The 24,017-nt window shown below is 40.6% G+C and overlaps 2 protein-coding genes across 3 annotated transcripts; both read right to left on the reverse strand.

Moving 5' to 3' along the window:
* Positions 1 to 10,732: 10,732 nt before the first annotated feature.
* Positions 10,733 to 12,549, reverse strand: LOC115727513 (protein WUSCHEL). The gene is made up of 3 exons (XM_030657733.2): positions 11,786 to 12,549; positions 11,452 to 11,549; positions 10,733 to 11,321 (listed from the first exon to the last, which is right to left on the reverse strand). Exons 1-3 carry the CDS (start codon positions 12,312 to 12,314, stop codon positions 10,914 to 10,916), a joined length of 1,035 nt encoding a protein of 344 aa, XP_030513593.2. The 5' UTR covers positions 12,315 to 12,549; the 3' UTR covers positions 10,733 to 10,913.
* A 4,305-nt stretch (positions 12,550 to 16,854) lies between these two features.
* Positions 16,855 to 23,174, reverse strand: LOC115727511 (RNA demethylase ALKBH9B). 2 transcript variants are annotated; one of them, XM_030657730.2, is made up of 6 exons: positions 22,888 to 23,174; positions 21,847 to 22,434; positions 18,400 to 18,485; positions 17,958 to 18,268; positions 17,741 to 17,812; positions 16,855 to 17,663 (listed from the first exon to the last, which is right to left on the reverse strand). In XM_030657730.2, the coding sequence occupies exons 1-6, from the start codon at positions 23,054 to 23,056 to the stop codon at positions 17,372 to 17,374; spliced, it is 1,518 nt and encodes a 505-aa protein (XP_030513590.1). In that variant the 5' UTR covers positions 23,057 to 23,174; the 3' UTR covers positions 16,855 to 17,371. The 2 variants fall into 2 exon arrangements, with proteins under 2 accessions (XP_030513590.1, XP_030513589.1); XM_030657729.2 differs by having other exon boundaries at positions 21,847 to 22,437.
* Positions 23,175 to 24,017: the final 843 nt, after the last annotated feature.

The following is a 24,017-nucleotide window of genomic DNA, read 5'->3' on the forward strand; positions in this document are numbered from 1 at the left end:
TTCGTGAACCGTAGATGGGGAATTTCCATTCATTTAGTATCATTCGGTACCCATCCAGAACTTCTTGGGCCTAGTATTTTTTGCCCGCCCCTATGTTTGGTAATATGCTTGAAAGGATTGCCTCGACCAGCACTCGCCGACCGACCACTTGCTAAGTATACTTTTCGGGGTCGAATTCGGAAAGGGTTAATTTTTGGCAGACCGGTTTGAATAGGTACTTTATTTGAATTTATTGTGATAAAGTTTGATTTATGGAAGAAAGGGCTAACATGGCATAAATCTCTTTTCATGGCAAGAATGGGTTATGTACCATTGGGGGAGGTGATGCTTTCAATGTTACAATGTGATCATCCATGATAAAAAAGAGAGTCAATCTTAGCTTAGTTGGTAAAGAACTCTTCCCGATCATTCGAATCGAAACCCCCCCTTCCTTTCTTGCTGCGATTACCGATGGCTTCTGCTCATGTGGTAAGGAGAACAGTATTAGAGCCGATGGCTAATTTGATGGGCCCTCCGTTGTGATTTGCTTGGACCTCCATTATGCATACTGCGTCGGAACGGACATCTCCTCCTCTTTCATAATCAAAATAATCAAATTGTAATTACTGGTAGCCGCGCTTGCCAGTGGATTCTTCTCATCGTCGTTTTGATTGCACGAGAAAGTAGATGTCCTATTTGTGTGGCCACGGAACAAAAGCCGCAAACTACCCAGTATCCAAAGACGCTGTTCGGAGCAACCAACGAAACAGTCCTAAGGAATTTGTCATGCGTTGACTTCACAGAGTCGGATAAGCAAAGCACGTGAGATTGGGAAGCGCATGCGCGAGCGCTGCAGCGGTGAGCGCACGCGATGTCCACCGATTCACCTTCCCTTCAAACGGGGGTCGTCCAACGGGATGCTTTGCTGATCGCACGGTCCGGTCACGGGTTAGGTCGTCCGTTGAATCGATTGCTCAAGACATCTCTTTTTCAACTGAGGAAAAATGAAATACCAGAAGATCCCGACAAAAGAGTGAGAATTAACATTAATTTACTCGAGAAGGACCGACGGTGTCACGGCCTTATTTCATACTAAGATATTCGTCTGTGGCCAACGATGAAGGAACTTTACAGGGCCGCAAGAACCGTGAGTGAGGATAAGCCGAAATTTTGCCTCCTTGTTTCTGGTTGTCGGGCAAATCAGCAGATGTCGGGGAAAAGTACTAACAAAAAGTCTTAAACCTGTTGCAATGATTCCAATTCAATCATAAATATTTTAATGGGGTCAATTTAGTTCTAAACATTTTTCATTTGTGTCATTCATCCAGTCAATTGTGGTTGAAAAGCCCGACCGGCGACGACTTGGATCAATTTTACAGATTTTTTATACCTTTATTTTTTTTTTCTTCTTCTTTTTTTCAATTTGGTCGTTGAGGGCCACCGAGCCCTTGCAGAGGCTGCGAGGGCTCGAACCCTCACGGCCTGGGCAATGGCGGCCCTCGCGGTATTTGGCGACGGCATAGCAGGCCGGGCCATCGCCGACCTTAATGAGAAGAAAAGAAGAAAAAAAGTGAAATAGTAAAAAATATTTTAAAATTGTAAAATTTGTTTACGTCGGCGCTAGTCGTGACACGTAGAATGGCTAGTGTCCATGTCAACAATATTCGGTCAATCTTGGATGAATGAACCGAATTGGCATAAATACAAAAAATTTAAGACTAAATTGGTTCAATTGAAAAGTTTAGGACTAAATTGATACAAATACAATGAGTTTAGGACTTTTTGGTATTCTTCTCGATAGATATCGGATGGGTGATTGGAGTATCTTGCACTCTCCGATCGGTTGGGAGGATTAGGGTGCGTATAGTAACATTTTTGTTTCTGAAAACAATTTCTTTTCCTTAATATTTTTATTTATTTATATTTCCTGAAAAATTTTCTGAGCGGAAGAACTCGTTTAGTAACTATACAAAATGTCTATTATTGGAATAGAAAAAAAAATATAAATTCATTTGGTATAATCCTTGAAAAAATATGTTGACGATGGCGATCTGCGACGATGACCAGTGACCAGCGGCGTCGAATGGTAACCGAACACGATGGTGTTAATTGGCAAGTGGCGATGGTGATCAGCAACTTGCAAGTGGCGGCAGTGGGGACTAGTAACTGGCGGGGGCGGTGAACTCGTGATTGTAAAGAAGAGCATTAAATTACATGAGTTTGTTTTCCTAAAAATGACATTGTCTTTCTTTTTATTCTCGAAAAAAAGAAAGTTAATTCTTTTGCTTTTATTCTCTGACCACCGATCTGTTCTAAAAAAAAAAAAAATCAACTTGCATACACAAATGGATTTCTTTTTATTTATTTATTTTTCTGTTTCAAGGAACAAAAGAGAAGAAAAACAGAGAATCAAAAACGTTACCAAGTATGCTCTCTCTTTGCCTATCGCTTTAGCTAAGCGCCAAGTCCGACAGTTCGAGAATGGGCCCTGATGTGATATCCCATTGAAGAGTTACACCGCAATGTGTTGGCGAGAGCCCTAGAGTGCTAGGGGAAGACATCAACATGAATATGCTCCTACTAATATTACGACTCGTTTAGTCATTTTCTGTTTGCCTTGCCATATATACAACACCTTCGGAAGTCCATCCGCGTGTTTCGATCCTCGTCATACAAGAAACGTCCCGTCCTCGCATCGAGGAGGACATCTACTAGTTCTAGCCGATCTCATTCGGCTTGATATGAAAAATTTCGATGTCGTCTTAGGAATGAAAGGAAAAAAAAATTGTCCAAAGGTTCGCAAATCTATCGTGCGGCGGCCAATTTAGTCCCGAATCTTTTAATTGAGATCGTCGATGGCGAGCCCGGCCTCAAGCAATTGACGCTCGTGCCCGGGTTGGCGATGGCGTCCCTCGCCCTTACTCAAGGCCAAGAACGAGGCTCGAAGATGGCCGGCGAAGGAAAAGGGGGAAAAATAAATAAGAAAAAAAATAAAAGAAAAGGTAAATAATAAGAAAAATTTCCATGTAAGAGGTTTTCGATAAAAAAAAAAAAATTGGCGAATCGGTAAAAGATTTAGGGCTAAATAGGCCAAATCATCAAAAGTTTAGAACTAAAATGGCAAGTTGTCAAAAAGTTTAAGACTGAATTGATTGCCGTGCAATAGGTGCATGATTTTTTTTTTCGACAATTTTTTCGGAATGGAATGGCTATCTGCATCCAGTGCCGATATAGACCGTTTCTAGAAGGTCTATTAGTCGGTCTGTTACGTAGGCCGGAGACTATGCCCGCTCCATACGTGGGCGTGAAACGATGGGCCGTGCCCGTCTGGATTCAACCGAGAAGTTAGAAAAAACGGGGAGGGTGAGGGAGACAGCGGATGGCTGCTTAGGTTTACCGAAAGAAACGAGAAATCGAAGCACCAATTCCAGGTGGTGCAGAAAACTCGACTTTTCTTCAGATCACGTGCCCGGGTCACCTACCGGTCCACCACCACCACGCCCACCCACCCACCACCCAACCCGACCCGGATTGCCCCTACCAACCACGCAACGCATGCACCTTCCGATTGTAAGTGGGCCTGTGCATGAGCCCGGTAGATACTAAAGCCCGATGTGCGATGTGCATGACTCGGTTATTCTATAAGATTTGAGTTGAAATTGGTGAAGGATGGTGGAACAGTAGATCGAAGTTCTCTGAGATATTGATCCGATCGTAGGGCTTGTCTTGAATTCGTGTAGTGATATAAAGAAATGTATTGCTGCATTTACCACCTCGCACCTTCATTCGATCGTATTATAGAGTGATTAGAGAGAGCCGCGATCATTTAATTCAATCGATCCACCGCCTCCATGTGTCTTGGACCCAAATTTACCCTGGAAAAATCAATTTCTCTTAAGGGTGAGCATGATTTCAAGGTAGAACAGAATCGGAAACAGAAGAACTAAACCGATGAAAACATGGTAGGTTTTAGGTTCAAGGGCATGCAAGATGGATTCTAAATGTGAAAAATTGGGAAACGAGGTTCTGACGGGTAGATTTTAAGTTCCAGCGGGTCGAACCTGAAACCTGAAATCGGGAACAAGTATTTGTGTTTTTCTTGTTTTTATGCCTTTGTGCAATTCTGCGAAATTTCATGGCATGCGTTGATGAGTGTATAATTTAGAATCATCGATCCGGGCTTCAATTTCTTGCGATATGCATGACTGAGAATTAATATTTCTACATATGAATTATTATCAATGAGTTATAGCAGCAAATAGTGGTCATTATAAGAGATAATTCAATGCTATCGTTCGATTAAAGTGCAACTTGAGTAGATCCCGGAATTGATTTTGGAATCCGTGACGGCGTATATTTCAGGTTTCAAAAAAAATAAGAAACCGATTTCAACTAGCGAGTTTCAAATTTCATCTAAAGCTTAGAAAGAATCTGAAAAATTGTCCCGCCCCTAATCTTTCTGACTCTATTTTTGGAAGTCATTAAGGTGCGTGGGCACAATTAGGGGTGGCAAAATCGAACCTAAAACGGAACCGAATTGAACCGAACTGAAATTTCTTATATTTTCGGTTCGGTTCAATTTTCGATCCGAATAGTATAAAGAATCGTAATTTTTTTCTTGGTTCAATTTTTTTTGGGTTCGGTTCAGTTAAGCGAACCGAACCATTTAAAATATGAAGTCAGAGCGCGACATTAATCACCTTCCTCGCTTTTGCTCTCTCGTGCTACTGGGTGTGTTCTAGGTTTCGTCATCTCCATCACATCTCACTTTGAAGCTTTTTTGCTTCGAGAGGCACTTTCTCGATCCTCTCTCTCTCCCCATTGGCTTCTTACCGTTCAGCGTTGGCCATTTGAAGGGCAGAGAAGAGATGAAGACAGGGGCCTCGTGTCTACCACCAAACGCCGCTCGTGCTTTGCCCTCTTGTTGGAGCTTCGCTTTCGAGTCTCTCGATCCCCGATTGATTATTCCGAGCTGTTGAGAATTAGGGGTTATTCTGAAATGTTGAGAATTAGGGGTTTTGTGAAGAGAAGAACAAGAGAACTTAGGTTGGGGAAGCTAAAACGGTCACCTGCGCTGCCAAAAAGGCTGATGACAGGGATGATGAATGCGGTCTTTGGAAGAGAGGAAAAAGATACAGGAAGAAGTGAGAGAGGATGAAGTCGGGCAGATTGGCCGATGACGATGAGGTTATGCTATGAGAGTGCTTCAAGTGCGCGGGTGTGAGAGGGATGGCTTATAGTGAAGAGAGAGGAAAGAAGAAGGAAGTAGTGAGTGGGAATGAACTAGGGTAGAGGGGTTCTTCAAGCTTGTATGTGAGAGAGAGAGAGACTTAGGGGTTTTGTGAAGAAGAAGAAGAAGAAGGTGGGTTTCGAGTGGGGGAGAGGGAAACTAGAGAAGAGAGTGAAGAGAAGGGGGAGGCTTGGGATACGGCTGTCCGAGGTGGGGGCCGGTTTCCGCTTGGATACTTTTGAGCTGCACCGATTTACCGAAAACTGAAAATCGAACTGAACCAAACCGAACCGAACTAAAAAATTCAGTTCGGTTCGGTTCGGTTCGGTTCAGAACATGTTTTGGTTCAGTTTAAGTATATTCTCTAGTGGTTCAGTTCAGTTCGATTTTTTAGAAAACTGAATTGAACTGCACCATTGACACCCCTAGGCACAATATGGGAATTCAGGAGTCAGAGAAAAGTGAAGAAGAGATGCGCTGATGTTGCATTCTCTCTCTCCTTTCAGGCTTCGAGATGATAAACAAGCAAAAGATAAGTCTCCCACTCCCAGGACAAACCTCTTGGTTTTCATCACATCCCACCTCTCAGATTAATCATTATTGCGCCGTTTCTTTTTGAAACTTACCACCTGACAAAAAAAAAAGTTAACCAACAAACAAACCCCCCTCCCTTTGAGGTTATTAATTTCTCTTTTTTTTTTAAAAAAAATTTATTGAATCTATGAAGTTGGTAAACAAGGAAATTAAAGCGGTAAAAACTCAATAGAAGGTACCTAAATTTCAAGAAACACACACACAAAAAAAAAAAAAAGATGAGTAAGCAATTCGAACGAAAGCTGATAACTCGAAATTAGTTTGTTCATAATCGAAGAGAAAGTTTATAAATCACGCAAAGAAAAGTCGACAATTTCCTAATATAGACGGCAAATTCATGCCGTTCGTAATAAGCTTTTTTTTTTATTACTATTATTTATCAGAGATAAAGAGAAGTTGAGATTAAAAATAAACAAATTACCATCGGTATATAACTCCAATAAGAATTGACAATGCAAGATGGTAACTTAATCGGAGAAAAGTTGGTAATCATTCTAATTAAGATTGTAATTCTACAAAGAGTTAGTAAATTTGAAAGTTGGGAAGTGATGCGATAAAAGTGATATCTCAATTGAAAGTTGGTCAATTAGATAACAAACAAATGTTGGTAAGCAAATCTAATAAGGGTTGTTAACCAAATTTAGTTGGTGACTCAATAAAAAAAAAGTCAAAATGCACTCAAATAAAAGGCTGATAATTTCATGCTATAATTGGTAAATTTAATGCGCTAATAAGAAAGACAAAAAAAAAGTCCGAAAAAGATAAAAAATTTCATCTTTGTTATATATAAGAGAAGTTGGTGATTTAAAAGAAAAATCAAACTAATGTCCATAATTTTTTTTTTGGTCGAATCTAATGTCCATAATTAACTTCTACAGAAATTGGGAATTTAATCGGATAAAAGTTTGTAATCACTCTAGTTAATGTTGGTGATTTCTACAAATAGTTGGTAAAAAAAAATATTATGGATAAGTAAATTAACTGACGATTGTTGACCCAAATGTCATTGATTTGATAAAAAAAAAAAAAGTCGATAAATCACTCAAATAAAGATCGGTAAATTCATTTCAGAGTTGGAATATAAGGTGTCAGTATGAAAGACAAATAAAAGCTGATAAAAAATATGAAAAATTGATTTTTTCTAAATTGTCACAATAAGGTATAGTAATTTCATAAAAGCATTGCTAAGCTACCAACGAATCGTAGGATGATGGTGTGATTGACCGTTAACTTCTTTTACATAGAGCTCTTCAGACACCAACACTTTTCGAAATCCCCACGACAAAAGTTCCATTAATTTCGTAAAAAATAATAACTTAACAAATATTTTCTTAAAAATGCCGCTTGTATCAATTACAAAAATGAATGAACCAAAACGTAAAGGTTTCAACATAAATCATTGCCGGTGCTTAAAAATGTCTTTTATTGACTAATTATTTTAAGAGAAATAATAAATTATCTTTAGAAAGATACCTTTTAAAACCGTTCGTTTTTTGCGAAGTAAATATAACAGAAGATGTTCGACTAGAAAAAGTAAATAAATAACATAAGACAAGATAATTCAATTTCCCAAAGGATCATAGGGACGCAACTCGATACATCTCATTTAGTGCTTGTACACATGGCATTTTATGTTATCTTCCCTAGATGAAAAAAGAAGGAAAAGGGTAAAAATTGTGGAAATGTGAGGAGTTTTGCAGTGGATATAGCTTGGTAAGAACCTTTTAAAAAAAAAAACAAGGGCAAAGACGATGATGCAACGTCTTGCCTCATTCTTGTTACTCCAAAGGGACATTACGTCCTGGAATCCTCCAAAAGCCATCCCAAGATCTTCTTGGATCCACCGGACCTACTCCCTCTCTCGCTCTCTAAAAAGACAAAGAGGGGTCGTCGTGGGTGCGCGATATCAGCAATCGGAAAACCGTCCAAGCTAATTGAAAAGGAAAGCATCCCTTGCGAAATCTTGCTGATGTCGACCTCCACGACCAAGAGAAACCTGTTTTTTCTGCTTCTTCTCCTTTCTTTTCCTAGAGAGAGACGAAACTTTAAAGAACAGAGGACAGATAGTAAGAAGAAGAAGATGAAGAACAAGAAGACGAAGTGAGACTTTGAGGGTCTGTTCAATGTCTGTTCGCATCTCCAGCTTTGCTCAACCAATGCCCCGTGCTGTCCATGTGTCTTAATTTCTTCGAGAGCCGGAAGCAAATGATGTCTGTTCGAACATGACATGCGTCCGGGGCAAATGATGTCTGCATCTCAGCAGAAGCATATTATATTAGCGTTCAGCACTTAGAATCTGGACTGACGTGGAACAGGGAAAGGATGCGAAGGGCAAAGCCAAACTCAGCACACCGGAGGGCTTAGAAGGAAGAGGGGGGAGTGTCTTGTTGTGGACGTCGGGATGCATTGCTTTCGCAATTTCAGAGAAGCGTATGATCCGAAATGTGCAATGGATTTGTGGTTCATTGGAATAGGCGCGCGAATGGTTTCGCACGTGCGCATCCGGCACGATTTGATCCACAGGCTAATTGATTTGACCATTTAGTTAAGGGAGCTCGGACACATGCAATGTCATTCCCAACTGTCTAGTCCCCGTCTAAATGTCTAAATGTCTAAATGTACGCATTGGGCGCAAGTCCCATTATCTTTGTTTTTTTTTTTTTTTTTTTTTGGGTCAGAAAGTCCCATTATCTTTGTTTGGCATTCATGAACATGGGACGCTTTGGATTAAGAGAATTTCGTAGATGGGTACTTATATTAGGAGAGTGCTTGTTGAGTTGGAGGAGTCCAGAATTACTCAAATTTCTGAAATCCTCAAACTGGTCATAAATGTGTAGTCAAAATTTAAAACATAAGAGAATTTGATAACATAACTGTCTTTGGGTGATTGTGAGAATAACGATATATTGTGAGTCACAAATTTTAAAAGAATTGACCTCACAACAATTTTTAACTAATTGTTATTTTTTTTTTATGGCCCAAGATAGACGATTAGCATAATGATCACCCAAAGACTATTATATAATCAAGGGATTTGAGAAGCGGTGCAATCTCAACTGCAAATGCTATGAGTGACAAACAATATTTAGTAATCATGGCGGGACCCACATCTGATCTTATGTCTACTATTTCACCGTCATACTGTTATGCTAGCGGACCCATCAATCAATTCTCTGTTAATATCACAGCAAAAACGGTAAGTATTTTCCTCTATGAAAGGAATTTGGGAGATGAGAATAAGAACAGGCGAGCAGCTAGCATAACGGCAAGTGTTATTCCCAGATTGAAACGGTGAACTTCTGACCACATCTCTGAGATAATGTGATGGGCAAAAGGTAAACTGAAAAGGGAAAAAAAAATGGGTTTATTGTTCAAAAGGCAACCGGATTAGAAAAGTAGTGGGATTAGAAAACAAATCTAAGTGAATGATACTCAAATAATAGGTAATCTATGAAGGATTCATCTGCAACTTTTGGAATGGTGGACATTTTTTTCCTGTCAAAACGAGGAAAAAAAAATTGGTGGATATTGCTCCAAAATAAAATCAAAAGATCAAGAACGCAAAAAAGTAGTAAAATGAATGTTTAGTATAAACTTCTAGCTGTTTTAGGATTTTGTAATCGATTAACACCTATAGAATTCCATCGATTTTTTTTTCTCTAAATTTTAGCCTTGACTCATGTTATCCTAAGATTGACCTCATAAATGTTTTAGGTTCGTGCACATCTTCATCGATGAGATTCAAATCAACATTCGCATTTTGATCTTTTCTTTATATAATCTGTTATTATGCATAATCGATATCACCGATCTTGGTTTTAAGTCACCGCAGAGTCCTTCTAGAGCTACTTGATTTGAGCGAAAAGAATGAAGAGCCATTTGAATGCACAACGATCACAACATATGTCTCTAGTTGATATTTAAAGTTTATTTTCATCTTAATAGATCTTTCTGATGAAGTTAACCATTTTTCTTTTTATTTTTAGCTGGCGACAATATTTCTCTGCTTGTGATTAGCACAATGTTTTGGTATTTAATTTGCTTTAAAATGACATGTTGCCTTATGTTGTTATTTTTCTTTCTTCATATGTAAGGAAGATACCAAAAGAATTTGAGTATATGGAGTGAGTAATACCTACCTAACAAGACTCAACTTTACTTTATAAGCGCCCAATTACCGTCCTTTCTTTCATGATGTTCGCAACGTATTGACTCCGTTTCTAGGGAACTTAGCAAATCCAATTAATCCAAAAAAAAAAAAAAAAATCAATCTATAACATTGTGGAAAATAATTAAAAGCAGAACTCGGCGAGCTAAACTATTTATTTCAACTTGTATTTAAGTTAACAATTTCAATAGATAAAAAACATCACATGCACAATTAGTGCGACTCCATAGATAACACGAACTAATTTCCGATACATCGCGATAATTATCGGGTAAATCATCCGAGGACTCTTTATTGAAAGTACATAGTCACAATTATACCTACTATAGTCACATTTTGGGGGCGCTTTTCTACCTTCCATTCACTAAATATATGTTCATTTGGATTACTTCCTAACTTTATTATTCTTATTTGAAGTTGTTTGTTGCTTTAGAGCTACCTTTGTGAAGAATTACTTTAGAGCTACTTTTGTGAAGAAAATTAACAAACTAGCGGTAGGTATTGGGTCATTAGCAAAATCGTATTCCGACACCCATGAGCTCCCTCGTGTTTTAACGTTGCCATCATTAGATTCTTCCCCGTAATCCGACGCACTTAATCCGATGATTATGGAATGTCCGCCCGGCATAAATCACTAATGTTAACTTCTTTGCGCGACACGTGTCAAGCAGACAAGCTTTCCTAACCAGAAACAAAGGAGAGAGGAGAGAGGGATCAGAAGCAACTGTACCGAACGACATTAACTAAACACCAGAAGAAGGAGGAGGAGGAGGAGGAGGAGGACGTCGCAGCAATAGTCATAATTAACCTAGATGGTGAATGATTAGCACATTTACCAATGGCTATATCTAATAGCTATAATATAAGCATTAGGGTTATGAAAATCACAAGAAAAAGGTGAGAGAGAATCCACAATTTTCCCTTCTTTCTTTCCTGGTTTGTTTAAATGGGGCCGGGCGATCGGCCGGCGTAGGAGTTGAGGCTAAGCTCGAGGGAAGTGCGAGAGGTGCTCATCACGACGTCGTCGTACCAGTAGCCCTGACGGTGGATGTGGTGATGGTAATGATCCGAGTTAGGCTTGATGTTGCACAAGGCATTGTCGATGTTCAAGTGGTCGTTGTTGCCGTGCATCGGGAACAGCGGTAGGGTTTCGATCTCCGGAGTTTCTTCATCGTCTTCTTCTTCTCCCCCTCCTTCTTCGTCTTCCTCCGGCTGGTTTTCGAGGGAAGGGCGGCTCTTCCTTTCTAAGAGAGCGGCGCACGGCGGGGAAGCATACGTGTCCACCGCGATCCAACCAAGGTTGGGGCCGACATACCCTCCCCCGCCGCTGCCGGCTGATATGGAGCAATCCTGCTTGGAATGGGGAAGAAGAAATGAGAAAGTTGTTATTGTGCAGCGACATTGTCTACTACTATCACATCGATACTTACTTGGGAAACAAAATTCTACCAAACCGACCAAGTAATGCTTCTTTACTTACCCTAAAATTCTTCTCCATTGTCACAGAACCATATCCATAGCCACCCATCTGCCCAACAGCCATTGCACCACCAGCAGCAGAGGAAGAAGAACAAAGCCCTGGCAAAGCGTTCGAAGTTTCGAACCCATTAACGACGCGAAGATGAAGAAAGAAATACGGGACCGAAAGAATGACGACGATCCAGCGAAACAAAAGTAGCCATGCATTAAGTGCCCACTACGTGAATACTCATAGAAAGTATAAACTTCACATAACAGACTCCGATAAAAGACCAAACTTTAGTCCAAGAAAATGAAAGATCAGAGAATGATGATGAGGAAAGATAGACGCATACCAGGAGGAGTGAGGTTAGAGTACTTGTTGTGGAGCACAAAGGGGTCTTCGGGAGGAGGCAGTTTGCCGCTCCAACTGCCGCTTCCGCGACCGCCGCATCTCGTCTTGGGGTTGACCGCGGAGGCCGTAGGAGGCGGAGGAGGAGGGACGGCGCCATTGATATTAGAATTTGGGTCGGGGGAGAAGAAGCGCCTCTTCTGGCGCTCGCGGGCCTTGTGGTTCTGGAACCAGTAGAAGACGTTCTTGCCCTCGATCTTGCCGTACTGGCGGAGGCGGGCGGAGATCCTCTGGATCTGGTCGGCGGTGGGGGACCGCACGCCGTAGTTGTAGTAGAGGTCCTTGAGGATCCTTATCTGGTCCGTCGTGGGCGTCCACCTGGTACTGCTTTGCCTGCAAACGTAACTGCTGCTGCTGCTGCTCGTGGCTCCTCCTTTCCCACTGTTGCCGTTGCCGTTCATGTCTTCTTGGTTTTGAAGCTGTTGCCGCTGCTGCTGTTGGGGCTCCATGGTGGGTAGGTGAGGGGAGGACATGAAGGGTATGGGCTATAACTTATAATGGAGGGTGAAGCAAGCACATGGAGAGAGAGAGAGGGAGGGAGAGAGAAGAGACAGAGGATATCAGAGAGATATCTGGGAGAGAAGGACTGAAGTTGACAGAGATCTCAGAGATTTTTCATAAAAGGAGAAGGGACAAAAGAGGGGATGATGGAAAGGGAGGGCATCAGGGGAAGGATTGCTTGGATCGAAAGGCGTGACGAGGTATACATCTCAGTCTATCCCCAGCCACTCAAGTCCTCTCACAGACGCACACAAGCAGATCACAGATCAGAAGAGAGATTTTCAGGTTTGGAAAAGGGATAAATATGGTGGGGAGAGAAGGATGGATGAATGAATGAATGAATGGCAACTTTGCAATGATTTGGTGGGTTTTCTTCTCTTTTGAGAGAGAGTTTGTGAAAGGTTCTTTCTTGTGAATGGGATCAGATCATATGCACATGCCCTAGTGATCGTCTCCTGTTTTTCTTCTTTTCCAACCATAGTACCGAAAAGAGCCGGAAACCAGAAAGATATTCTTGTACTTAAGCTTATGTTAGGGCCCCCACTGCCCTCAGGGGCACAACCGTAAAAATGGGGACTTTTGGGGGGTAAGAATGAGGGAGATTGTTGCCTATAGCTCTTTTACTTGGTTTGGTCCCTCCCATTCCTGCAAGATGATCTTCCATTACTCAGCTAGGGTTTTGTGCTATCCACTTCTCTTCTCCTTTCTTCTAGTTAGACCTCCATCTCTATTTAAGGAATTTCTCCATACGACTTCAGGTAATATGTAAGGGAAAGAGACACCAATCTAGTTTCACACACACACGGATACAAATTTTCTGCAAAGAGAACCAGAAAGTGACAGGAAAATGGTCATATAGCTCCAATTCAAGGCTTGAGATTGGAGAAGACTCTAACACAATGATGTTTTTTCGAGCGATAGAGGGCCGTCATATGTTTTTGTCGGATCGTCAAGTTGCCAATAGTTGTACATTCTTGTGCTGAATGGACTTTGAATGTTAATTCTATTTACTTCCACAGAAAATCTGAAGGCGATACTCGAATATTACATAAGGTTGCGTGGGGAAATAATACAAAAACACAGTTGTCTTCCCCTCTTTTCCAAATTGAAAGAGTTGTGCAATTACTAAATCTCAGGCACAGATGGCCAGAAGATAAGGATACCAGTATCTTGCATTTCCGTATCTCATACATGGAAGTTAGCCACACCACATCAACTTCAAGACATGGCTGATGGAGTAGTCCCTACCGTGGAAACATTTTCATCCCTACCGGAAGATGTTGTCCGATAAAAATCCTAGTACTTCACTATGGCTAAGTCCTAATATAAGTTCTGGCGAACCTTCTTCTGCATGATCTCTTTGACATATAGATGATGATCAGAAGGCTTTTTTGAACATGCAGGAGTTTTCTTTCAAATCTTCAGAAAAGGCCAGGTTCACATTTCATCCGTGAATGCAGCTTTCAGCTTTCCTCGCATATTAAGGATGCAAAACGGATGGTCGGAATCGCCACCTATACCATTTTCGAAACACTTGTGACCCAAACAGCTTAATGGGCGACCCAATGCATTGGCCAAAAAAGAAAAAACCCATCTGGCGAATGCCGCCGGCGTGTTCGTAGGTCATGCGGTGCAAGAAGATGATGCTGGGTTTGATTATTGAAAAGAAGCGACAAGCCGAATCGAGTCGCTCCTTGTGTCTGAACTTCCACAAGTTCCACAAGGGGTTGCTAATTGTTCATAAGGGCAAAGAATGATCAGGGTACAATGACCGCTTCCTCATTCTTCTCCAATGGGTAAGTAAAAAAATGTTCTTAGTGTCTTGTTTCCAGGACATTCCCATCTGGATCATGTAAAAATTCGAACAAGGCGAGCGGAGCAAAAGCTGTTCATCGATCAACGTTGATGCGAAGAAGCCACTGCTCCTACGAGTCGGTGGGTCTAAAAAGCTAAGCAAAAAAAGATTGTTTATTTATCATCTTACATAATTGTCTTATCATGTATTATTATGATGGTCGCCCAGCCTTCTGTGTTGGGTTTCGGGCTCATGGAATTTTTCAGTCTCTTCCTTGATTTCAACCTGCAGCAGTCTAAATTCCATTTTTCGACAATTCTGACACTGACTGCTCCTCCTTCTCTCTCTATCTCGCGCCAAGAAACGCTTTTGCAGATTGCGCTTCTTTGGCTGATTTTGACACTGCCATCATGAGATTTGCCTTTCCTTATCATGCATTTACTCTCTCTCTCTTTGAAGAACAATGAGGGATTCATTTGTGCAGATTCTCTCATCGTTCAGTCGGATCAACCATGGTTATTGCTAATCAAAACCATCGTAAATGGGACGAATTGTTTATAGCAAAGTTTTGGAAATTTCGGTCTATTGTCGTGATTACAAGAAAGTATAGATAATATGAAGATCGATACGGATAGTGATAAAAAAAAAATTTGATATAAGCATCATCGATTACATGACTTGGGTGATATAAGTTACCTAATGAGATTTATCTCTTTATGTGCCACTAGAATTTTCACCCATAGAATCAGGAATGATATGTGTCTCTGGTTCTATCAGCCCTAGTCCTGTTTCATCTTTGATCAGACTTTAGGCTCTTGATTTGCCAGTGTGAAGCTATGTCTGTCATTCTCTCTCTCTCTCTCTCTCTCTCTCTCTCTCGAGCTAGCGTGCAGAGCCCCACCACCACCACCTTTTCTTTCGCGCAATCATCTTCTTTGAAGTCATTTTCTTCTCCATATCTCCATGGACACATCAAGAATCATTACATATCTCTCTCTCTCTCTCTCTCTCTCTCTCTCTCTCTCTCTCTCTCTCTCTCTCTCTATAGACTGCTACTGAAGATTTCTGGGTTTTGCCTTTTGCTCACTCTAGGAAGCAAAGGACCAGGGGGCCACCACCTTTTTCCCCCTCCTTCTGATTTGGGGTCTTGAAAGACTTTCTCTGATGCATATATATATATAGTGGTACGTGATTTCAATGCCCCAATCAATGCAAATCTTTCATCATCACAAAGTGGGCAGAGAGAGAGAGAGAGAGAGAGAGAACTTACTCGAAATGGACACACTCCCACGTACCAAACCCTCTTTTGAAGATTCTGAAGCAAATGGAAGAATCACTTCTTTCATGGCAAAAGTGCTCCTCTTACTCTTACACTCCACATTGTACTTGTTTGTGTGGTGAGAGAAGGTGATTTCCTAGTATGTGGACCATCTTGTCTTTGGCACTGGGGCTTTAGCATCAACTAGGTTTAATGTTTTGGAGGAGGAGATGAAAGAATATGGGAACGTACTTTTGTCTGGACCACACCCACAAACCAGCAGCAAGCAACAACTCTTTTCGACTAGGTTTTTAAAACCTCTGTGCCAAACCCCATTGAATGCACACCTTATTGACTAAGTCTCAAAGGGGACCACATGAAAGAAGAGCTTGTCTCTCAAGTGGATCTCTACGAGTTGGTCAGCATGTTCAACACTCAGTTAAAGCACGTCTCTGTCAAGAACAACTGCGAAGCAAGATCGACTGCGTAGGCACATGTACCTTGCTCACGATCTCTTTACTGGGATCGTTTTGATCACCAATTGCAGAGATTAAAGTGGGAATTGAATGAGGAACTTTTCTGAATGAAGCTTGGAAGATACTAATATCTGAGGGAGAGGAACTCGGTTGTGTAAAAACCCGTGCATAATATCACTGAAATCCAGTTGCGAACTTGAAGATAAACTAAGAGAAACAGCACAAGCATAAGACATACCCTACTTTCCTCTTTTCCCCCTCTCTATTTTGGTATATGCTACGAATCCGAGGCGAAGTTCATCAACCATTTAACAGTGCCAGGACCATACTGTGAGTATAAACAATAATACAAGAGAACACGATCGTTTTTATTTCACCCTTCATCCAGTTCAGGTCGAACTACACAGTTGCACATTCAAAAATGAGCACCCCAACAATAGTAGCCAGTAACTGTGCAGTTATTATATCCACAAATAATCTGGGTACAATATACAAGTGCAAATCTTTAGGAGTTTGATCCCCAAATCCTCTCTTGAAACCCAAGAGAACCATCAGGCAATATCTAGACCTCAACACGCTGTCTAATGCTAGGATTGGCTAACAAGGGTACATGCTAGAAGAAAGCAGGGTCCGATCTCGAGCCTCCAATACGATCTCAAAGATCTGTTATAGCACCAACCTTTACGGCTAGCATGTATCTGGTAAAATTGCCAAATCAGGTCTTTCTCGCAACAGTCTCTGAGATCAGTCCCAGATCCTAACATAATCACTTCAGATAAAAAATGTAAAGACAACAGTTGAAGCTATTGCTTCTATTAATTATATCAAGTCATGTCTCTCCATGCCACAATCCCACAACCTAAACAGAGAGCATCAACAGCAGAACACGGGTTCACATATCAACTCTGTCCATTTGGTATGGAGATCCATTAGGCAAAGCACAGACGATCATATACAGCAACCACTAAAAAGACCCCCTTATATAACTAAAAAAGGCAGGGAAAAAATTCAAAATGAAATCATGTCATAGCCGATACAATCACCAAATCTTTCCACATCTAAAATGAACATGGCTTCCAAGTATCTTATGCAAACATACATCAAGCTAAAGGCTGTGCAGAGTTGCAAATGCTCCCATAACTCTGATACCTACTGATGTCGACCCAGGCCATCCATGACTTGCAGAAAAATTGCAGCTCGCATATGTGCACACTCAATCTGATATACAAATGTATTTATTCCCAGATGTGTTGCCACATTTTGATCTCCACTTAAAGAATCTCAAAGTTTTGTACCACACGGCAAAAGAGACATGATGGCGTCCATTAGATCCTCAGATACTGAAAATGGGAACTTAAAAAGTGACCTTACCAGGTAGAAAGACCACGAAACCATACGTCAACCACAAATCCGGATTGATGATGGTCCAAATGGACCATTCCTCTCAACTGTGTATTAACTCAACCGACAATTAACAGGGCATCAACAAAGATGCAGCCATTAGCTGTCCACAATTACCCTGACCCTTCGTCTACTTGCAGGCCCTCGGCGAACTTGAATCGAATAGTGAGGCTCTGAACGAGGGTCATTTCTCTCCATGTATCCCCTTGAACCGTTGTAAGCCTCTCTCCTAGCCGGATACCTTCTTGAATATCGGTCTGTTTTGTACGAATTCGACCTCTTAAATCTTTCCACTTCATATTGCAATGGCTGAATTCCCTGCAAATCAGGTTCTGGAACATAATCTTTGGGCCTTTTAGATTCATCCATTCTCCTAAACGTGATTGATATCCTGGAAAGGAGTAAATGAAAGGCGTAAAAAAATCAAGCCAAGATATCACAAGCAGATGAAAACAGAATCCTTTATACCTCTTTGTAGGGACTGCGGGAACACAATGCTTCGCCACATCAGCCCCATTTCCATTTAAGACGAGAACAGATCTGGATGACAAAGGAGATTTTAAGATTCCAGAGAACAACACTAAAGCAAAAAATACTCTAAACAAACTGCTTGGCAGGTAGCATGGAGCATATAATGTAGAATATAACTGCAATCACATAAACAGATAAGGCTCTTAATACTTACCCCACTGGAAGGGGAACTGCATAAGACCCAGCAAACTCACCAGCAGCAATAGCCTTCAGCTTTGATCCAAAAACAATGTCACACTCGCTAAGAAATGACACGGTGCAGAATGGCCGGATGAAATCGTGGTTGTCTATGTGTGGAGGTATGCAGTCCCCTTCTTGGTAAATATTGACAATGCAACTGTCAGGTATGCACATTGGAGGTAATACGTGCCACCTAATCAATCTTCTTATGATAACCTTAAAAAGGTGAGGCAAGGGATCAACCATCTCAGTCTGAAGAATTCCTGGTGGATTTCCATTTCTATCCTGCAATGAGTATTTATCAGATAATTAGGCCCTTCCAGTTTATCAATCACGACACCAATCAATCACATAACTACACTAGAAACTCTTTTAAAAGAAAGGAAAATCTTTTATCTAGTTCCTTAGATACTTGCCATGGCATAATTGTAACAGCAACCAAATTGAATAGTGACGCGTCCCTTTCCCCTCATCCATTTTTGTGGTGCTGTGTATGTCCGCTCTGAAAAAGGACAATACAGAAGACGATCAGTCATGCCGATGAGCAGAATCAGTCTTGACAAATAAGGGAGCCAGAAAAGGAAATACCGAATATCAAGAAAGGAATGACAAGGAACATTTCCAAAGTTCCCATCACGAAATATGCAACTCATCAAAGTACTATTTGTTAAAGTAGTTAGTCAGGAGTATAAACCGAAAACAGTCAATTTTATGCTGAACAGATTGAACGGATACAATATTCTGTTAGCTGACCTAAGATCATGCAGAGAGATATTGGACTTATCGGCGGAAAGAATCTCCAACTCTTATTTGCTATTTTATTTCATCACAGGCAACCGACCGCACTTTCAAAATATTTCCTCTACTAGTATCTACACATAATAAATGGCATTCCAAAGTGCCTTGTCAAGGCATACACAGTTTGTGGTCCTAAGTGAAGGATGAAAACACATGGAATAAAAACTGGTGATTGGTTTCACCATGGTTCATAAATCCTAGCATCTAAAACTTAAGAAATGACCTGGGTCTTAAGCAGGATCTTAATTTGTTGGGATCATTGTATGCTCTCGATCCTAAGCAAACAAAAATCATAGATTGATTTGATATCATATATCTGACCAATCTAATTATGACAAATCCTAACATTGCAATCTGGTGAAGGATGAAAACACATGGAATAAAATCTGGTGATTGGTTTCGCCATGGTTCATAAATCCTAGCATCTAAAACTTAAGAAATGACCTGGGTCTTAAGCAGGATCTTAATTTGTTGGGATCATTGTATGCTCTCGATCCTAAGCAAACAAAAATCATAGATTGATTTGATATTATATATCTGACCAATCTAATTATGACAAATCCTAACATTGCAATCTGCCTAACTAGCTGTTCAGGTTATAGAAATATTGACTTTTTCCTGAAAGTTAGTTTAAAGATGACATGAGCTTTATAGTCACACCTTCATAAGTTCTAATCTAACACGATGTTCATAATTACTAAATCCTGTACTGCTATTCAAGATTTTTATATTGTTGTTGAAATTGTCAAGATATTACGACCCTCGATCCGATCTTACGATGAGATACTTCAGACATCCCATTAATCCTAAGTAGGATCCCGATCCTTGCAACCTTAGGTCTAACACCATAGAGAACGAATCATAGGTTGTTTGCAGAACATTCATATGATGAATATCTGTTTTTTAGCAAATATATGTCAGCAGTACGATTCAGAAATTAATAGTTCACTCAAACAGATCCAAGTCCAAATTTATCAGAAGTTAGTGACTGTAGTATAAAAGGAATAACAAGCAAAAACATTTCAATGACAGGAAGATGCTTCTCAATTACTGAATCGTATTTAATGCTCGTGGCCAGCAAAGTGTTTTGTAGTTCCTCACATTCAAACAATTATACAAATTAATCTTCGTATTGACAAAGAATCTTGGACTTCCATGATTCTAGAACCTACGTACCAACCTACAGGTAACGACTTGACCAACTAATCACTTCGTCCCACAGAACATTATCAAGATCACAACCTCTAGACCAATACAATAAGGATGTTAACAAGAAGGGTCCCCGAACCCCATCCAAGCCGGCGTGAATGTGATGCAGTGGCATTTTGATAATTAGCATTCGAAGATCATCTCACTCTCAATTTATGGTTCAATCTGATTTCCGGAGTTTGTCAATGTAAAGTCTCTCCTAGGCATGATCACCAGTTCATGGTGACAGTCTATCTTGAGCAAAACCAACGAGAACAACTTCATATTGCACATAGGAACACAGTATTCAATTTGGCGCAAGATCTCATTCAGAGTCTAGTTTACAAGCGGATGGCAATGAATTACACTTGAGATAGGAATGAACAGGTGAAACCAAGCCTATGCAATTGCAAGGTGTACACGAGAGTACGAAGAAGTTGACGGAAAACGTGAGAGATAATAAAAACAAAGTAGCAGATGCAAAAATGAAAAAAAAAAAAAACGTGCATTTAATGTGTTAAACATGTAGTTATTTGTGTCACAGAATTTGATTCTTGTCTGGTGATCAAATACCAGTTAACAGAATGCCAAATCAACATGACAGTGAGTCCTTGCAAGACCTCCCAGGAGAAAAAGGAAAAAAATATCTTGAACAAGAAACATGAGAAGATGCCATACATCACTGCCTTCAAGGTCTGAGCATGAAACCTTGACACAGCATAGAAGGTCCAAACAAGGGCAAGTTCCACAGCTAGATATGAAGAGAACTCTAAACTATGCTCAGGGGCAAACGGCGGCAGCTAAAACATGGTACATAAAATACTCTCGTTCCTTTAAGAGCAAAACAAGAACAGCAAAGGGAGAGTAACAAAATCTGCCAAAGGACATAAAAGAGACAGAAGAAAAGGTCATGATGATCTCTGTCTAGTTCCTCCACGCATAAACTATTACAAGACAAATCTTCAAACAATAACAAGACAGTCAGTTGAATACTACCTCCTGACTCCTGCAAACTAGATAATCTAGCACAAACCTTTTTGTTATGCAACGATAATAAACAGATCAAAAACCTGTGGGAACAACTGAAGCATTTTTATAGCTGCAGATAAAATCAAAGACATCGAGTGCTGAACTCCAGAATATAGTATAAACATCAACAGCAACAGTATCTTCCTACAAATTGAAGCTTGCATACAAACTTTTTGCACCTTTTTCCTTATCTATTTCCGTACTTTCTATGACAATCACTCATCCATATATAAAAGATCTTCACTCAATTTACTTGTCCATGAGATTTCCTCAGATGTTTTCTATTGACAAGAAGACCTACCGTAAAAGCCCACATATATCACATTGTTTCCAGCACCCAGCGTGAGGGAGGTCCTTAACTAAACTAATAAGCAGAGAGCACATGTAGAACTGCTTATGTGAAACATAGGCTAAATAAATGTACTGAGTAACCAACATTTCAACTTATAGCAGTAATGAATGAGAAAAATGCAGTTTACTAATTTGCTCACCAGCCTTCCACTTGAAGCAAGACTTTAGCTATTTTGACTTCATACGTAGCATCTGTCATTGGAAAAAAGTCCTATTTTCTCATATTGGCTTTTCATTTTAATCCAGACTTCCAGATATAACATTGTCACTCTCAAACTTGAATATGCGCTTCACAATGTTTTGATTTAGTAGATCGTTACCTAACCCTAGATGTCGCCAAAACACTGCATTTAGTTTATTCAATTGAAGGTCAAGCCGATGGGTAAGCTACAAAATTTAAGCACAGTGGGATTAAGCAAACAACTGTGTCGGAATTCACTTGTGTCAGAGCTCAAAATAGAAAAATTAAGCACCATTTGATAAAAAGGGAAACTGACCTTTCAAATCTCCCCTTTTGCCCATGTCCTCAAGCTGATATACATAGTCAACTATTCTCTTTTGCTCTGCAGCGCTGAAAACACCAGTGTGGAGCTCAAGTCCCTCTAGAATATTCACAAGCTTCCCGTCGACTCTCTCTAGACATATAAAATCCTTCTTCCTCGTTACATTCATAAACCGTATGTTCTCTCTTTGTTCCCTGGGCAATTTCGGCTTCTCTGAAATGGCAGATACCCTGAATTCTTCAGCTGACCCATTCATATCAACCGAGTGCTTGTTGGATTGCTGATCATCTTCCTCTTCAAGCTCATCTTCCTGAGCCATGTCTGCCCAAGACATATGCGAACTCCGAGTCTCAATGGCAGGAGATCCATGAGCCAAACTACTATTGGAGGCTTCTGGAGTGCTCTCGAGGCACTCCTGTGCCCCATCCTTCCAACTCCCTAAAGAATTCGTCTCGCCCTCGTCATCCTCGCTCTCTCCTAAATTGCTGCTGTTAATGTTGTTCTCATTGATCCCATGCTCTCCCTTGAAATTTGGAGACAATGGATTCTCCTCCGATTTTGCGAATTTTGCCTCTCCATCAACTTCTATAATATAAATCACACTCGTCAGAAGAACATCAAACAAAAACTCAACCGACAACTACATGAAAACATAAATATTCCAGAAAAAACTAATCTTGCAACTTCAAAGTGAACACGAAGTAAACCCAAAAACAAAAAGGGCGGGTGGTTTGTGAACAGACTTAAGTCCAGAGCGCTGTGCACCGAAACTGAAAAATAAAAGAAGCAATTACAACCTCCCATCATTGTATTCGAGGACTTTGCAGCTTCGAAGCAAACACTAAGTATCAGAAACCAAATTTAGCCCAAACAAACATACCTAACCGATGGCACAAAACTAACAGACATCAGATATTCTTGTTCACTGTGAATGAAGCAAAACTAAAGAATTCAACCTCCCAGCCAATAAAAAAAAAAAATAGAATTTTCCATGGCAAGCGAAGAGACGCACGCAAAAAGTAAGAAGAGGGTCACCTGAGTCGAGAGACCGGATGCGATCAGAGAGGGTTTTGGTGCAGTCGGAGCAGAGATCTCTGGAGAGGAAAGGAAGCCAAGTCGTGAGGAACTCCGAGGCGATCCGGAGATCGGACTGCTGGTAATTGCGAAGGAACGGATCGTTCGAGTCGGAGCGGCCGTCGTCCATGGCGGGGATGCCGAAGCTGCAGATCGCACGCGCGCTCGCTCGCTCGCTCGCAATTCGACGGTTGCAGGAGGTTGGTGCGTCGATAGCCCGCGAGAGAGAGAGAGAGAGAGAGAGAGAGAACTTGTGGACGAAGAAATACAGAATTCTATTCGTTCTCTTTCCTCTTAATTATTGTTGGATTTGTTATTCTGCTATCTCAAATAGGGAAAGGAAAATCTGACGAGAATATTTCGAGAAAAAGCCCTGAAATTTAGGTTGGGTTTCGAAATAAATCCGAATGGTTAAAAAAGTTTACAAGTAAGTCCTTAAATTCCACGTTCTGTTAGTGCCCGACTTCGTAGAAGATTTCCTATTCAGTCGATGGGAAGTAGCCATGAACAATTTTATTTTTTTGAAATCAAAATTTGAGGCCTTAAGTCAGAGAAAAATGAGCAAAATTTGAATATTCGATCTTCTTAATTGCTCTTAGCCATGCTAGGTAATTTCATCTTAATCACAAAATGCAGGAAATAAGTGTAATCGATTCCACAAGGTACATAATTGTGTGGTAGAGACTAGAGAGAGTTAACCTGTAATGCCGAAGTAACTTTAGTCTATCAGTAAAGTTCTATAAATTAAGATCTCCATCAAAATTGTATAAATAAATAAGAAGAAAACATGCTCACTCCCATACAGCATCAATCTCCTCTCTCTCTTGCATCACCCCCGGAGTTACGAAAATCCACTGCATCTAAAATAGACTATCTCTATGAGGTAGCCTTTTCTGAAAACGACAAGATCTCTGAAACACATCTTCCTCTCATCAACCCATATTCAGCCTTTGCCAAACCCACCTCTTTTTCTCCAATTCGCTCCATCAAACATCTTATCCGACACACTCCCCGCTCTGTCAAGGAGTATGTTCGATCTTCCAAGTTTGACCAACATCATATTCTAGCTACACAACAAGAACAGTTTGTTA

The sequence above is a fragment of the Rhodamnia argentea genome, chromosome 8 (genome assembly GCF_020921035.1).
Source record: "Rhodamnia argentea isolate NSW1041297 chromosome 8, ASM2092103v1, whole genome shotgun sequence".
Classification (NCBI taxonomy): domain Eukaryota; kingdom Viridiplantae; phylum Streptophyta; class Magnoliopsida; order Myrtales; family Myrtaceae; genus Rhodamnia; species Rhodamnia argentea.